The sequence below is a fragment of the Elaeis guineensis genome, chromosome 7 (assembly GCF_000442705.2).
Source record: "Elaeis guineensis isolate ETL-2024a chromosome 7, EG11, whole genome shotgun sequence".
Lineage (NCBI taxonomy): Eukaryota > Viridiplantae > Streptophyta > Magnoliopsida > Arecales > Arecaceae > Elaeis > Elaeis guineensis.
This window is the reverse complement of record NC_025999.2, coordinates 82,388,388-82,406,871: the sequence shown is the minus strand read 5'-3', so window position 1 is coordinate 82,406,871 and position 18,484 is coordinate 82,388,388. Positions and strand designations below refer to the sequence as shown.

The window sequence follows — 18,484 nt, the reverse complement described above, 5'->3', positions numbered from 1 at the left end:
TACATTACTAATTTAAGTTATCTATAAAGAGTAACTAACAACCTTTACTACAAATAATGCAGCAGATCCACAGGACATTTGATCCCAAGGGGAAAAAAAATTGCCCCAGAAACCTCAGGTAAAAAACGAATCCGAAAAAAGGGGGGAAAAAAAAAAAGAAAAAAGAAAGAAAAAGGCAGGACTGTCATATGCATGGCTCACCATATTGGGGCTTAAAGACTTGAACCGACAGAAATGCATAGGTATCCAGATCCTAGAATGATTCAGATATCTGGAATTGCATTACAAAGAATCCATGAAAATAAACTGAATAAAGTTCACAGGCCTGCTGAAACCAGTCCATGCAAGGTGACAATCCCGATCACAATATTCTGATCATCAACGACAGGCAAGAATTGTACAGCAGATGGGGGTGACTCCATTTTCTGCATTGCTTCCACTGCCATTGCATGCGGGCTGATTGTTCTTGGGTTTCTGGTGGACAATAAATAAATATATATCAGGAAAAAAAGGTGCAACCAATTTGTTAAGACCCAGCTGTGGATTATTACTTCAGCCAAAATTATTACAATTGAACCTAAAGAAAACATCGTTCCCAAGCAGCTAATAATCCTATTTACTTCCTCTTTCACATATTATTCTGATAACATTTGGAAAAACAGAGGAGCACTTGATTCGGAAGTTGGCATGATGTTCCAAGAGCAACACTATTTTCACAATGCAGGAGAACACTAAATTACTTCCCCACTAGCAAAAGAATTAATCCAAATCATAAATCATTTCCAGCTAAGAAATATAAGAATTTCATGTTTCCAGAAAGTCAAACAACCTTACAATTAGCAATGCCCTGCCATACAATTCACAATTGATATATATTTTTTTAAGTTGGCATAATGCCTGTAGAATCAAACAAATTCACACATTCATTGATAAATTTCATGAGTCTCAAGGATGACATCAGTTTATACTTGGATTCTATTGTGTTGGTAGAACATTCTCAAACATCATGCCAAAGGTCAGACACCCGTATGTGGGCTTATTCAGTTGCATAATCTTAAAATAAATTATTTGTTGTTGATTTTAAAAACAATAAGACATTTTATGTTCAAAATGCACTTCTCCATTTCCTTTCAAATTGAAAAACATTGGGCATTACATATATCAATTTTACGCTAATGAAACATGCACCTTTAAATTCTGTCCTCCCTCTTTTTTTTTTTTTTTTTAATTAGCAAGCTAGATGCATCTCAGTGATTTATTAATATTCATATCATATTGCCTCTGTAATTTATTAATATTCAAACCATATTGCCTCTATATTTGCTTCTATCTTCAACTTTTGTGTTCCTTCGAACTCCCTAGTAGATTCAATTTCATTTCCATGCATTTAGTGGAGGCTAAGAGTTGTTGAGAATAATAATGTCATGGACAAAGTAGTCAGTTGGCTGAGTACACGTGATCAAAATAATGGATCCTTGTATAGTGAGTGGCTTAGATATGTGAGACAACTAAGAACTACGACATCACCAATGAGAACTATGAGAAAACTTTGGAAATGACATAGATTGTACCTTTTCAAATAGCAAATAAGAATTCAACAAGTCCACCCTACAATAATTGAATGATGCTCATTAGTTTCAGTTATTCTTTTTCCACATTCGAGACTTGAACTCATACTATGAACATGTAACAGTGAGCACAAAGGTAAGGCTTCTAACTTCTAAGGATGGAGATACAACCTGAGAGTTCACCTTAGAGCTACCAAGAAAATTCTAACTATTTGGATTAAGATATTCATTTTTAGCTTTATCGTGGTCTGGGAAATGCACTTGATCGACATTTGTGGAAAAGACAGAAAAGATCATTTGGCTGTTTAGAGCTGAACTATTGGCAGAGAATATAGTTTTTGTAACCTCTTGACAGTATTCATGTTCTGCAATTAGGAGTGTTAAGTATACACTGGACTCATGTCGCAGCTTGTCTCGATTTTCTTTTCAGATATTCCTGTAAAGGTTTGAGTTGTTAGTTTCTTATAATGCAGCCATCTTGCTTATGACCAATGAAACTAGAAGCAGCATGCTTCCACCCTCCATTTTATGGAAAAGAAGATAACATTACTGCTAAAACGTACAGAAAAGCAAAAAGAATTACAAGCCTGCCGAAAACAGGTAGGCTACAAAAAGACAAGCTGGCAGAAGTAACAACAAAAGGATCTAGACTCCTATAGCTTGTAAGGGAAAATTTGGAGATTTTCCTACTTTTCATTCATTGAAAAAAAAATTGCCTACCTGTTGCACATCTGACCAACCGTGAGATCGAAGATGGCTGCACCATTGGCCTTGAGTGTGCGTCGCAGGTCACCATCTGTAAAGGTTCCAATCAGATGGTATTTATCATCAACAACAAGCAGACATCCACATCCTTTACTCGTCAGCTCTGTAAGCTGTTCCATTATCATGTCTCCCTCCTTGCAGACAGGTAGCTCCTCCTGCTTCTTCATGACGTCTTTTACCTGCAAAGGAATAATTAAATCATTGTATTGGATTATTGTATCATAAAGCTCTAGAAAGAGTAACTCTAGAGAACAGAAAAACTTTGAACGTCTATAATGAGAGTTTGTTATTGTTGCTACATGATGTATCACTGAGAATGGTAATTACCATCACACCATGCATTTTCAAAGCAAGTCCATACTGACTGCAAGTATACTGGTATATATTTCCAATTATGACATTTATTTAAAGCACAACAAGGATAAAACTATAATCATAAAGCAGAAACAAACGAAATTAGACGGACCTAAATCCCCTAGCAGAATTTTCCTTTATATATGAAAAATTGGTAATTAATTAGTAAACAACGATGCTAGTTCATTGCTTATATGTCACTAAAAACTATATGCCATATGAGAACAAATCTAGATTCATTAATGCATTGTTTTAGACTGGTTACTAGTTTGGAGCCCGTTGCGCACGGGTTCTAGGTCTAATCATGTTGAAAAAAAATTATATATAAATAATAAAATAATTTCATTCAAATTCGGAGCGTCATTTCATATTCTCAACTATCTATATAAATAGACTTTAATTGTAAGAATGCAATAATACCATACATTAATAACATAATTTAATTCATATAAATAGGATTTAATGTAGTTTTTTATTAATCCAAGGATTGAATTTAATGTTTGAAGGATTGTTAGGTAGGAGGACACATGGCATAAAAAAAATTGCTAATGTGGACAATCTCAAATGCTAAGAAACTTTCTCTCAGTTTCTGCTTTATAATATATATATATATATATATATATATTAGATTCTGACAATGCATTTTTCAGATTCACATATATTCCCCATTCCAAATGTGCATTTTTGCACCAAAGAATGGCAACAGAAAAGAAGAAACAAAGAAAGGCATCACTACGTCCTGTTAGGAAAAACATAATCTACAAGAAAACAAATCCATACCTAACAATAAATCAGATAATCTATCAAAAATAATCAAGACAATGGCCTAGCAGTAAAAGCTTCGCAAATTCCTCATTCTGTAGATTTAATAAGAAATATTAACTAGCAAATTTATACCAAGATATAAGCAAAATAACCTAACGATACAAAATTTACGAGACAATCTCCAGGAGTATCCCACATTGTAATCTTAAATATTTAATTAAAACAGGGAAAAAAAAAAGCAACGCAATCTACATCTCGGAATCAAATTACACTAATGTATCTTTATTTTTTAACAAAAAAAGATAAAACCCACCATGTCGAATTGATGATCTTCCGTCAAAATCAAACCTTTTTTCGCCCAAATGGGTCGAATCCACCAAAATTTATACGACAAATGCCACATTTGTCACGAAAGAACCAAAGGGGGACCGAGATCTCGAGATCGGATCGAATAAGTAACCTTAAAGATGAGGCTTTTCCCAATCTTGCCGGCGGGGTGGTTGGAGGCGTACTGCTCCCGGGTGAGCTTCTTGGCAACCATGAGGGCGGCAACGACGGTGTCGCCGAAGACCATCTGGATGGTGGTGGAGGTGACGGGCGCGAGGTTGAAGGGGCAAAGCTCCCGCTGGAGAGGGAGATGGACGTTCATGTCGCAGAGGGCGGCGAGGGGGTTGCCCTCGACGGAGGTAACGGCGATGAGGCACGCCCCTTTCGCGCGGGCGCAGGGGACGAGGCCTAGGAGTCCTCGGAGGAGCCGGACTTGGAGAGGAGGACAAGAAGGTCGCCGGCGAAGAGGGCGCCGATGTCGCCATGGAGGGCGTCGACGGGGGCGAGGAAGGCGGAGCGGGCGAAGCCGAGGGAGGCGAGGGTCTGGGAGAGCTTGTGGGCGACTATGCCGGACTTGCCGACACCGGAGAAGAAGACGGCGCCGGGGGCGTCGAGGAGGGCTTGGGCGAAGGCCGCAGCCTGGGAGAGGTCCAGGTGGTCGAAGAAGTGGTCGAGGTGGCGGCGCTGGGTCACGAAAAGGCGGCCAAGCTCGCCGGGGTCGATGACCGGCCGGCTGGCCTCCTCGGGGGCCGCGGTGGCGCCGCCGGCGGCCGGAGGCGGGGGGGAGGGAAGCGAGCCCATTTCTTCGCTTCCCCTTGTTTTCCCTTCGACGCGGAGGGAAAGGAGGAGTTGGGGGAATGGGACGGGGGTCGCGGATTTTTTAACAGCTGGAGACCGAGGGAGGAAGGGCATGGCGGGGCCTTGCGCCTAGAACCTTTCACGCGGATTGATCGGACGGTTAATACCGTTGGATTTCACGTCGCGCGAATCTGAAAGTGATATCTGGCGGGTCGGTACAGCTACGGAGTGTCGGTGGTCATTCGCTCTGGTAGAGAAGGCAAGCATATACTTTTCTTTCACTTATCAAAAAGGGGGGAAAAATGTCTTCCAAAACATGATTAGAGTGTTGCGAACTCATGTCCATTTTGGCTAAATATTTTTGCCAAATAATGATAATTTTGATTTTAATATTTGTTTTTTTTTTTTTTGATAAAGTTAAGCTTATACCATTAGAAAAATACATGTTTGCTGTGTCTAGATGCAAAATTATATTTAAAACATTTGCTCCTTGATTTCTAATTGGATTGTACTCTAACTTTTTTTTCCAATCTCTATTAGACAATATTAAAAAAATATATTTATCTCAAAATATATAAAAATAATTCTAAATTACTTTAATAAAATTGAGTTTATTTGAGGCTTGCACAAGAGAATGAAGTGTTTGGACTGTCTTCATTCTTTTTCTTTCATTTTTTATCTATCTTTTATTTTTTTTCTGGTTTTCTTCTAGTCTTCTTTTTATGCCCTTTTCATTCTAATGAATAGATGGTGATCTTTTCCACCTTTTCACTTGGAAAAGAAAGAGAATGAAAAGTAAATGTGTATTATAACCTTCAGCACTTAGTTATAGTTATAATAGCAGTTGATGGCAAGTTTCTCGAAACATACAATAAGTCCAAATTCCTTTATTGTGTATCATGATACATCTAATTTCTAGATGGGCCTTGAATTGCTCAAAAAGTTAGTAGACTGATGACAGAAATATAGATAAGAAAAAAAATAAAATTATGTCAAAAGATTAATAGGAAAAAATAAAATCACCAGAGAGAACCTGCATGTGCCCTAACTCTGAAACTCATATGTAGGTCATTGCAATTACAATAATCCAATAATGTATAGAAGCCAAGAACAAAGAAATGTAAACATGTATACAAGCCAAGAAAGTAGCTAGCAAATTAATTATTTTATGGGCTTAAAGTAGCCTACTAACATCCAGCAATATCAAGTTGCAATTATTAGACTATTGCTAATTCAATAAAAAGTAGCAAAATAAGGCTACCAAAAAAAAATGATTAAATAGGTTATAGATCAAACCCACAATTTAAAACTCAAGTTTGAGTCAATACTCGACTCATTTGACTTGATTGGGAAGACAATTAATAAATACTAATTTTTTAATAATTTTTATTAAAAATTATAAATATTTCTATTAGTGCAGGTGAGTCCCTTTCTTCCATTCAAGCAACTGTTAAATATCTTGGTTATAAATAGAAAAGTGCATGCTGATGCATGTGCTAAAGTTTATGCATTCATGGATTAGTGTTGGGTTGGCTTGATCAATAGCCCATGGGAGGTGCACATGGCCAGCCAAACAATCTTATTTAAGCATGTAGTCTTAGGCATGTAAACCATATACTTGGACTCTTCTAGTTGTATTTATACTTCGGTGAGATAAGATGCTTATTTGATCACAAAAAGCTAATTTTTTTCTTACAAAAAAAAAGAAAAAAAGAAAGGAGAGCTAACTTCTTTTGTGGTTGTTCATGGAAGCTAACTTATTTCCCCTTTTTTTGATAAAAAAAATTATCCGTAGCTCAACTAACAAAAGCCTTGTAGTTTTGTGCACCAATGTATATCCCATTTGGTAATGGATAATCATTTATTTGTCGAGTAAAATGGATCCGAGCTTTGATATCGGCAATTTTTAATGTAAAGTTGGATTGGCTTGCCTAATTTTAAGTGGCCCATATGACTACTTTTGTTGGGTGACGGCTATTTCATTTTCTTGATCCATCAACCATGCTCCATATACATATAAAATTTTTCTCACAAGTTGTAACAATTAGGATTTCATTCAAAAAGACTAGTCAGAAAGTGTTATTTGAATTTTTTAGTCCTATATAAATATCCAAGATCTTTTCAGTAAATAACCGATGTAAAATAAAATACACACCCTATAGATCCTCATATAATCCTCTCTTTAATTTTTGGCATCTCCATCAGACTAATGATCCAAATTTGGCTCTCTTTAATAAACTCATATTGCAATATCTCTTAGTTCACATAAGCTATAGATTGGATCGGTTCTGATATCATTCGTAATGACCTAAGAGCTCATCCCAAAAAAACTAGCTAAAATGTGTTATTTAGATTATTTGGCCTCATATAAGTACTTAAGATCTTTCTGATGAATAACTAATGTAAAATTAAATATATGCCTACATGGATCCCTATATAAAAACTAAAACCTCATCTAAAAAGGCTAGTCTTATGTGTTATTTGGATTTCTTGGCCTATACAAGATTTTTCTAGCGAATAACTGATATGAGGCTAAATACGCAATTGCATGGGTCCTCACATACTCCATCTATTTAAGTCTTGATATCCCAACTATGCTAATGATTCAACTTCATGCATACATTTATAAGCACTACGATTGACTTGTGGTCACTGGTCAGCCCTAATAAATCCATATTGCAGTATCTTCTAGTCTATACAGCCTGTAGACTGGATCAACTCTGATACCATTTGTAATGATCTAGGATCTTATCTAAAGAGATTAGCAGAAATGTATTATTTAGATTTTTTGACCCTGTATCAGTACCTATGATCTTTCTATTAAATAATTAACATGAGACTAAATACTAGGGGTGGTAATCGAGTTGGATCGGGTCAATACGGATCGGGTCAAAAAATCATCAATCCAAATCCGACTTATTTATTGAATGGATTAAAAATTTAAATCTGAACCTCACCTGTTTATTAAATAGGTGACCCGACCCGACCCGTTTAATCTGTTTGTTAAATAGATCCAATTAAATTAAACGGATTAAACAAGTTAAATAGGTCGAATTAAATGAATCAGAAATAGGTCAAACAGGTTTTAAACAGATTAAATGGATCTTAAATAGGTTAAATAAATCGGATTAAATGGGTCAGAAATAAGTTAAACAGGTTAAATAGGTTATCTAACTCAACTCGATCTGAATATTAAACAGATTAAATGGGTCAGATATTTAAAATCCAAATCCGACCTAATTATTAAACGGATTAAATGGATCGATCCATTTATGATCCAAACCCATTTAGCCTAAACCCAAATCTGTTTATGACGGATCAAACACAGGTCAGATTGACGGATCGGATCATATTTTGCCAATCCTACTAAATATACGTCTGCATGGATCCTTGTATACTCTTCCTATTTAAGTCTTTGCGTCCTCATTATGCTAAGGGTCCGAATTCATACAAGTCAATCTATTTATAAACAACACGATTGACTCATGGTTAGTTCCAATGAATCCATACTACAATATTCCATGGTTCACATAAGTTATGGACTAGACCGGCTCTGATACCATTTGTAATAATCGAAATCTTATCTAAAATAATAAATCAAAAGATATTATTTAGGTTTCTTAATTCTATATAAATATCTAAGATCTTTCTAGTTAATAATAAATACATAACTAAATACATGTCTATACATATAGACATATTCTCATATAAGTGAAAAATAAAATAAAAATCAAAGTGCTATCCTTAGTTTTAAGGATCAACCAGCGTATTAGCCAAATATTATTGTTTTTGAGAATGGCCATTTTGCTCAATCAGCAGCTTGGTTAATTAATTGTTATATATATATTTTAGGGGAAAAAGAGAAACACTTACAATTATATATGTCGAACAATGCTATGTCTGCACCACACTTCTAGATATGCATTGGGAGATTCAATGTTGTTTGGGCATGTTCTCCCTATTCCTAGATCATGATTTAAACATCCTAATGGTTTGATTTATGCTCCTTTGTACAAGAAGACAATCAACATGTTATTATCTGTTGTAGCTTTGTCGATCAATGTTGGCCACTGTTAGCTGACTCATTCACTGCCTTTAAGCCTAATACTTTGTCGGAATTGTTGAATTACCTAGCAAACTCTCTGGTAGAGGATAAGGCTCAGGTTGCTATTGCTTATTTGGACTGGCTTATGTGGTATGCTAGAAATATGAGAGTGTTTCAGCAGCAGCTTCTGACCCCTTCTACTTTGCTCAAATACTGTTTAAATTTTCTATCACACATGTTTTATCCCCCTTCTTCTATTCGGTCACCAGCTTTTGGTGCTCAGCCAAAGGCCTAGGGTAGGCATTTATTGCCATATTAGCAACCTTCAACTTTTTCATCCACCTGATGTATTTCCTAGCTACCCCCCTCCTTTGGAGTCCTGTTGGTGAACTTTGATGGGGCAATTAAAAATGGTCAAGCTGCTGCTGGTTTTATTATTAGAGTCTACCAGGGAACTTTAATCATTACAAGTAGGAAGAAGCTGCCCTACTGTGCCGATACCTTTGTTGAACTTTTGGGGGCATGGTTAAGGCTTTACTATGCTCTCCATCATTGCAATTAACCAGTTAATCACCTGTAGGATGATTCTGCAACAGTGTTGAGCTGGATTGAGCATAAATCTCCTTCCAGATTATCTCATTCTCCTATTTTCCAGGATATCACTCTTTGGAGAAGCTGTTTTCCTTCCTTTGCTGCCTCGCATATCCTTCAAGAAGGTAATCAAGCTACGGATTGGTTAGCTACATTTGCTCTCATGAATGATTTCTTTCTCCAGCAAGGTGATAGATTATGTCCTGATTTTGCCCGTATTTTGATGACCGATGCTTTGCAGATCTCTTATCCCAGACACTACTAGTTGTTATCTATTTAGATGGCTGATACTCTTACATTTTGCTGCTTCTGAAGTTTGCTTTTTGTTGCTTAGTTCCTCTATGTATCACTTTCTATCCTTGTAAACTCTGTTTCTTTATCTGTTAGCCTTAGAGCTTCTACCAAAAAAAAAAAAACATCCTAATGGTTTTATGATAGGGATCACTTGAGACAACCATGGTTATATATGATTTATAATCATATCATGGATGTATCCAAAGTCCCACATTTGCGTCAGAGAAATTTGGATGGGTCACATGATTATGTCCACACACCACCTTGCCCATAATAAGAGTACTACTTAGGCGACTTGGGTTAGATTAGGGGCTAACGTATACCTAAACCAACTTCTAAAAGTGCCAAATTAAAACTGACCTAGCATGACTTAGGACACAACTGACCCAACTCAAATCCATACGATAACCCAAAGACACTCTCAGATTGAATTGACAAAAGGTGAAGCTAAGTTGGATCAGCCTAGAACGTGTGTGTAGGCCTGCTTTTTTTAATAAACATCAAGTCGGCTAGGATGAGCGAAATGGGTCGTCGGCATGAGATTAACCAAAAGGGCTTCCTGAAGGTGACCATTTTGCTACAGAAGGATTATGGATCCTGACTAATAAAGCAGTTGATTAATCTGCACAAGCGTTAGAGGAAGGGCTTGATTGTGTCAAGTGCTTGTCCCAAAAAAAAAAAAAAAAAACATTGCGAAGGAGATTTTGGTTTACATTATATCATGCCAAAATTTATTTGAATCTATTTCTTGGGTTTTGGGTCTGCTTGGATGGACTTTGTAGGCCTATCGGTTGTGTCTGTTTCATTTCCTGGGAGTGACCATATTTACCAAAAAAATAAGAGGCGCAAGAAAGGACAATGGAGTTTACCGGTTACATGAAAGATTTGTTTCCTTAGTGAGGATGAATGTAACAATCTGGATGCATCCATTGTCACTACTATATGTATAAATTTGGTAGACTAGTTATTGTTTGGTGGAAAAATGAACAGTTTGACCTAATTCAAAATCATTTTTGGGTCAACTGAGCTACTCCAGCAACACATTTTAATAAGAAATGTTTATGTTATCAGTAAGATCATATTACAATAATACTCTTTACTATTATCTCACCCCTAATTTTTATGAGAATAAATAGATAAAAAATTTAAAATCATATTGAAAATAAGTAGATAAAAGTATCATAGTAAAAGGTTTATAACAATAAACAAATTAGAAAAAACTTGAAATAATATTTAATTATGATATTTTTAAAGTTAGATAATATAAGAAGTTTAAAAGACTGCAAACAAATAAAAATATAATTATCTTATAATATTGCTTTCTATAATTTAGATATATTATAATTTAATACTATTTTTGCCTCAATTTTCCCCTGTAAGTGCTCATGTTCTGAAAATATATAATCAGGTCGTCATACTCCTTGAGCAATGTTTTCACTTGAATATTTGTAAAATTGACAAACATTAAGTTATATAAACAAAATGTCACTATTTATGCAAAGTATTTAGTAACTATCAAAATATTAATAAACTAAAAGTTTCCTAAAGTGAAGATGACTTGTGAGTTTGCTTGGTTTTTTTTATTTTGGCAGTAGAATGTGAGTTTCCTTATTCAGAAACCATACTTTACCCATTTAAGTACTTGAGTTGGTGTGCAATGCTAAAATAAATTCATAAATTATTGATATTTGAATTTTGATGATAAAATTAATAATATAATCTATGTTTTTATCATTTTATTCTCATTTTTTAATATATTATTAACATATTTTATTTTAAAAAATAAATTACAAGCTCAATTTAAATAATCGATAATAATATGTTTGCAAGTTGAATGTGAGGCACCAAGTCATACCATGGTTTTCTTAGGAATTACCATAGATTGGTTTTTCAACCTCACTTTTTGCAAGGGTTTGGTACAGAGTGATTATTGCAATATTAAAGATCAGATATAGATGAAACTGGCGAGCCTACCATATTTAGTTGTATGATGATAATATTGCATATAGATGTGATGCCAAATCAAATCTGCTCCTCCAATCAATGCCCAACTTACTAATGGGAAACTTATCCTTGCTGTTAGATATCCAAGGTTGCCCTAGGATTGCACCCATAAGCTGATATCAATATTATATAATATACTATATTGATATTATTGCATGCATTATATTTATGATATATTATATTATATTATATTATTATTCAATTAAAATTTAAAATCATAATTTATATTATTATACTTTATATTTATATTATAAAATTATTTAATATATTATTCTTATTTATCTTATTTTTTAAACTAAATAAGTATTAATATTAAGATAATAATATATTATAAGTATGAATAAAATATTAATTTTATAATAATTATTAATATATTTTTATAGAATTAATAATTTATAAATTAATATATAGAATATATCAGAAGCAGTTTGGGTATCTTGGATTTTTCTTGAATACCAAATAAATTATTTGTGGATATTTAGGGACTTTATTTAGTCATCATAATATAGCATACTAAGATCTTAGATCATCAGAATCAAACTATTTCATAATAAAAAATATTGATAATTTAAACTATTTTAGCGATGCAATCTGCTATTACCTTACATTTAATGTGAAAATAAGTTGCCCTCTATTGTGTCTCGGCACTACTTCCTGGAAGTTGCTGGCAGTTGAAGACTTCGAACTCTACTCGTGTTTTTTTTTTTTTGGTGGACGCTACTTTTGCCACTGGTGCCACGTACCTCACGTTAATGTGAAAATAAGTTGCCTTCTATAATTCTATCGTGCCTCGGCACCTTTTTCTTGAGGTTTCCGGAAGTTGGAGACTTTAGACGCTGCTTAATTAATGAGGTTTGAAAGGTCAGAGTAGCCTTATCTTTTGGAAAATTCATGTGGAATTCTCGATTCAGATATGAATTGAATGCAAGAGAGCAGCAGAGGGAATGGTGGCCAACCCGCCTTCCATCCATGGTCTTTTATTCACTGAAACCATTCGCCATGTGGGACCCATGTACTCCATCCCAAGTAATGGCGATGGCTTGCGTAAATTACGGCAGGGTTGGATTTTAAGACGAGATAACGGAGGCGGCGGTGCGCCGTCGTTGAACGCTCTGAAAGATTTAGTGCTGAAGTCCAAAGACCATATGGAAGTCCCATCAAGCCGGCTGCATTCTTTTGCCCCCTACTCGGTTTCTTTCTTGGAGATATTGGCAAAACTCTTTGGACGGTCTAAAAGATTTTAGTGTTAAAGGTTGGTCAAAGACCACGAGGTAACCCAATCCCCTCTCTCATCTTGAGCAAATTTTTTCTTTGGAAAAAATACAATGACGAAGACACCATCACCACGGAGCAAATTTCGAAACTTTCAAACGAAGTGGGCACTGATAAGTCGAGATAAGAACGATTGGATCGCATTGAAAATACTTGCTTATTGGTAGAGAACAGTGATACTAATAATTCTATATTTGTGGCAACTGATGGAGAGTTAAAAAAAATATTTTTCTAGGGAAAAACTATAGTTCATTCTTATATTAGGAACATTTCCTTCAATTCTCACGGAGGTTGGGCTTTAGGTCATCGCTTGTTGGTTTATTTAATTCAAAATTTTGAGGCTTTGAGAATGGTTCCATACAAAACTAAACATAACCTACTTAAAATATAAATCCTTATCCTAGACAGCAACTTGGAATTTAGAGTAGATAAGATTTGAGCTATTGTACCAAGCTAGCCGGAGGGAATGGTTCCTTATCTTAAAATATGGATCCTTATCTCTGGAGTAGCAATATTAAACTAAGAGATTTCCCACATCACTTTCATTGTCCAATCTACTTGTATTATTTTTCTGCACATGAGCCTCTTATCATGATATGATAATCTTTTCTTAATAGAAAGATTGCCATTACAGAAATTACCGTGTAAATTGAAATTTAATCAACATATCATCCTCTCACTTGACTTGGATCCCCCATAATACTATAAGATAGTCTTTGTTAATGGAACGATTGTTATTATAGAAATTACTGGTAGATTAAAATTTAACCAAGATATCATCCTCTTACTTGTGTTCGATCCCTCATAAACATATGAGATAGTTTTTAGTTTCTTCATGAAAAAATTACTGTTCTTAAGATTACTATATGATATAATAATATTTAACCTAGAAATCACTGTTTGACTTGGCCCCCTCATGATAAAATATCTTTTCTTGATGAAAAAATGGCTAGCCTGGAAATTACTATGTCAATTGGTGTACATTTTGGGAACATTTCAGCTTTTGATAGGTTAGCTGAAAAATTAGATAATATTTTTTTATTAGAAGTCAGCCACTCTAGTCTAGATTGGATTTAGAACCAAGCCATCACAAAAAATATATATAGATATACAAATAGATATATAATTCTAGTATGTATGTATAGATATGTTGATCGAGCACCATGCATCTTGGTGCAAGCAACCCTGGACTATTTCCTTGCTCTAGAGGTAATTCTATCGATCAGACTTCCCCAGTTAGCACCAAGACAAAACGGAAAATATGCTCGGCGGCTGATTTTTCTTCTCCTAACCTGGCAATTCATGCACGTCTTCCCAACTCTCTTCCCTATAAATACCTCAAGAACCCTTCAGGTTCAGGGACATCAGAAAACTCCTTATCACTAGATAGCATTTAGAGGTGGTGATTCAAGGAGATGGCAATGGAGAAACGCTTTGTTCTGTTGCTGGCCGTGTTGCTTGGCCTCCAATCTCTCGTGGCCGCTACTCCTGGGACGGCCACCTATTACACCCAATACGTCCGTTAAGTTTCAATCACGCCTTTTTTTTTTTTTTTTTTTTTTGTGCCGTGAACATCTCATGTTGTTTTACGAGTACTAATTTCATCTACTCCATTGTGTAAACCTAATGAGCATCAAACCAGGTTTTGTATGTCATACATGCATGGGATAGGTTTTATTCAGTACTTTATTATATATATGGTCCAATCCAGTAGAGGTACATTAATATGGAGTACATGAAGCTTTTTTTCTCCTTTTTTTTGGCGATCAGCGCAACTTTTTAGCTGAATTTTGCGTAGAATTTGGAGTCTACTGTTTACGATATGATATTATAGTAGCGGGTCTTGGAAGAAGTCCATCACAGGATATTATGCCTTCCCCCCCAAAAAAGAAAAAAAAAAAAAAAAAACCATTATGTAATGGCTACCATATAATAGGAATAACAACCATTAGCTTTACCGGTCACCTTGCTAAATAAAACAATATTTTTAAAATCAAATTTTGTATCACTTTCAGATGAAGTCTTCTCTTTGCTTTCTTTATGGGTGTAATCGATCAAAGAGAGGACTTCATCTGATGTGTGTTATCAAACAATCTTAGCTCTGTTTATCCTTAGTTGGGAATAATGTTGGGGCTTAACAACCTTCAACATATGAATAGGAGCCAAAAATATAAATGCTAGTTATGCTTTCAAAATTGTTTAAGACCAAGCAACTGCAATGCTTGCAACCTTTATTGAATGGCTTTGATATATTCCTGGCAGCCTCCTCTTGCTACGGCTACGAAGACGAGGGCACCATGATTGCAGCGGCGAGCGACGCCATCTGGGACAACCGCGCAGCATGCGGGCGAATGTACTCCGTGAGGTGCACCGGTGCAACGAACGAAGGCGTGCCCCATCCTTGCAAGGACACCAGTGTGGTGGTGAAAATTGTCGATTACTGCCCACCACCTGGCTGCCGGGCCACCATCGACCTCTCTCAGGAGGCCTTTGCTGCAATTGCTGATCTGAATGCCGGCAAGATCGATATCGACTACACACAGTAAGTCCATGAATCATCTGCTGTAGTTGTGTGCGCTAAAATTGGGGCTGCAAATGAATCAAAGTTGTTGATGAATAGCTACTGCATGGCTCCAATCACATGAACTTGCTAAAGCTTATACAACTAGAAGTGGAGCAAGCACAGGTCAAGCTGCATGTCATTTCTTTGAGCAATCTCTAAGGGAGAAGCAGCAGCTGCTAGGGCTCAATTCGAGAGCCAGCTTGTTCGAGTAACTAAAGATCACAATAGCTGATCTTGGCAAGAATACTACCCTAAATTCACCAGGTGGATTTCCATCTGAAAATTATGTGGTCCGACAAGAAGCAATATATATATATATATATATTGTAAAAAAGCAATCCTGTTTATAGCATTCTTCAATTTTGTTATGTTCGGATCTGATATTTTTTATGGCGTTTCATGCTAATTGTAAAACATCTAATATTGTTTTTTCTCAAATGTTCCAACGTTTTTCAGGGTCTGAACACTGAACTGCCTCCGAGAGAGCTGCTAGCAGTGAAGATTCCAAGATTTCCATATCATAGTAGAAATAAACATCATTTAGGTTTGATGGCATGTAACTACAATAAGGGATGTGTAATGCTGCATTTTGTGCGTACAAAGTGCGTAGTTTTATCAACTAAATAAAGTCATCCTCATATCTCAGAGACAAGGGTTGTTCACTCTGTTTCAAACCATTTTGCGTGGTTGTGAAGGATATTTTGGACAAGCAATTTTATTTAAGGTGTGGTTAGCTTCCTTTTTTTCATTATTTCAAATATGGCCATTGACATAATTACAATGAATATACTTGTAATACAGCTTGATGAACATGTGAAAATTCATACGGCACATAATGTTTGGACTTGGTTTAACCTAAATTTCAGCGCAAATGAAATCTGGCCAGTTGGTTTTATTGAGATAGAGCTCCACACCAATAATTTGGGTTCTTCTGTGAATTATGATATTAAGCTTAATGCAAATTCATTGAATTACCTTAACACAACTTGATCAAATCAGCAACTTTGGCTAACTAGTTTGTTTTGGACTGAACCTCAGTGCACTCTTTTCATAATAAAAATTCTTTGCTATCAATCATGAGAAAACTTTCACCTTCTCTAATGCAGAGATTCTATATGTATAGATCACTTATGCATCCATTGGAGCTCCACCAAAGTTTAGAAATAGAATAATTCCATGACAAAACCGATCACCATCTCACATTACTCTTATAGCCATTAATAAATTTAAAGTATCCACCAAATCAACATTTGATTGTGCTTATTATATTGCTTAAAAAAGTTGATTTTATGACTTTTACAACAAGAAAATGTTTTTGACAAAAAATAAGTGCTTGATAACATCATCTAAAAAAACACTTCAATAAGAAAAAAGTAAAAGGATATTTTTAATAAAAGCTAACAGACCTAGCTTCTAGCTTCACCTTTCCTTTATCCAGAATAGAAGCATCACCATCTCTCTATATCCTTACATCCGTTAGGATTATAGAATATAAGTACCCACTAATTCAACATTTGCTGGTGTTTCGTGTTGCTTAAAAATATGCTTTTATGATTTTTAGAGGAAGAAATTGCTTTCCACCAAAAAGGTAATCATTCAACGACATCATCCTCCAGAAAGAACTTGTAGAAGACGAAAAGTGAAAACATATTTTTAAGAAAAGTTAATAATATCTTGCTTCCAACTTCTACATTTTTCTTTAATTCTTTTGGTAAATCGGATATATTACAGAAGTCTGGTATAGATACATCTATAAGAGTATATCAGGATGCAAAAGATATATCCAAAAATTACGTGGGAGGCACTGACGCGAAAGTTCATAAAATGAGGAGAAACCAAAAACTCTATTGATAGCAATATTTTTGGGACAAGGGGCTGGAATGCTAGGAAAAAGACACGGGTTCAAGCTAAAGCGTCAAGCCTTCACCATAACGGCACCCTTTCAAAATGTAGAAGCACACGGAAGACAAAATTATTCACCCAGTGGTTTTAGCTTTATCGTTCAATTTCATCATTGTTTAACCAGTAAAATGTAGACAAGTTTTTAATTTCTAACCAGAGTTGATTAGTACACCCGCACATTGTTTTCAAGGTCGCTAGAAAATTCAAAAATTAATCGCTGGTCAATCCATTATGGCGACTCTCTCTCTCTCTCTCTCTCTCTCTCTCTCCCCCCTTCCATTCAAACATACAAAAAAAAAAAAAATTCTATCCACATCTATCCATTACGTGGAATATCTTGAAGGATATTCGCCCGTCAAAATATAATTGAACTCCTCTTGGTCCTGGATAATGATGACAAAAATTGACAAGAATGGTTCAGAGTCTCCGGCATGATGACAAAAATTTTGAAATTTATTGTGGTTGCGTATGTGTATTAATGTTGAAAAAAAGGTGGTTAAGGTGTCTTTTTACAATCGTGAAAACATAAACGAGACGTCCATATCTTTGCGATGCTTCAACATCAGTTTTTTCGTGTTCATTTCTGAGACTTTCTAAACGGAATTGAGGGACAAAGTCTTATCATTTCCTTTTTTAATTTCTGGATCATCAAACCTATCTGTTTGTGTAATACCCTGTTTTTGTTTTAAGGCCCCCTTAAGCCCACCCGATAGGGCCATTAAGCCCAAAACAAAAAAAAAAAAAGGGAAAAAATCGGGAAGAAGACTCCGATGGAAGCCTTCTTCTCCGACGAGTTCTAGGACCACCAAAGGTCCTAAAGCTCTCTATAAATAATTCCCCCCCCTCCGTCCCTAAAACCTCCACCGGCCTTCCTCCCTCGCCTTCTTTTTGATTTCGACCGTTAAAGCTGTGGCCTCCCCATAATCATGCTCGTCGGACATTGGGGCCGACGATGCTGCTGAAGCTTGAGGTAAGCTCTTTTTCTTCTTTCTCTTCCTTTTCTCCTTCTTTCCATGGCTTCGCACACCCTCGCTGGCCGTCGGAATCACCGAAAAATTCATAAAAAGGGTGAACCCTTGTTCGGCCGAGCCATCTTCCTCTCTTTTTCGGCCACCAATACCGTCGATTGCGGAGTCTCACCCCTAGGATAGGGCCCTCATACTTTTATCCATCTTCTCCGGAAGTTTTGGCTACCGACGATCGGCCAATGATCGGAAAACAAAAGGAAAAAGGGGC

General features: G+C 35.9%; 2 protein-coding genes across 2 annotated transcripts; one reads left to right on the top strand and one right to left on the bottom strand.

Moving 5' to 3' along the window:
- On the bottom strand, positions 1-4,664 carry LOC105048813 (probable arabinose 5-phosphate isomerase). The gene is given in 4 exon segments (XM_073261267.1): positions 1-474; positions 2,289-2,512; positions 3,913-4,196; positions 4,199-4,664. Coding segments are annotated over 4 exon segments (1,047 nt in total). The 5' UTR covers positions 4,581-4,664; the 3' UTR covers positions 1-317.
- A 9,474-nt stretch (positions 4,665-14,138) lies between these two features.
- Positions 14,139-15,998, top strand: LOC105048815 (EG45-like domain containing protein). Its single transcript, XM_010928269.4, has 3 exons — positions 14,139-14,304; positions 15,046-15,325; positions 15,803-15,998. The coding sequence occupies exons 1-3, from the start codon at positions 14,199-14,201 to the stop codon at positions 15,807-15,809; spliced, it is 393 nt and encodes a 130-aa protein (XP_010926571.1). The 5' UTR covers positions 14,139-14,198; the 3' UTR covers positions 15,810-15,998.
- The last annotated feature ends 2,486 nt before the right edge of the window (positions 15,999-18,484 follow it).

Excerpts from the sequence above, each read along its gene's own strand:
- LOC105048815 (XM_010928269.4), top strand. The coding sequence starts at position 14,199 with ATGGCAATGGAGAAACGCTTTGTTCTGTTGCTGGCCGTGTTGCTTGGC. Across the intron at positions 14,305-15,045 it reads CTATTACACCCAATACGTCC|CCTCCTCTTGCTACGGCTAC; the intron begins GTTAAGTTTCAA and ends TATTCCTGGCAG.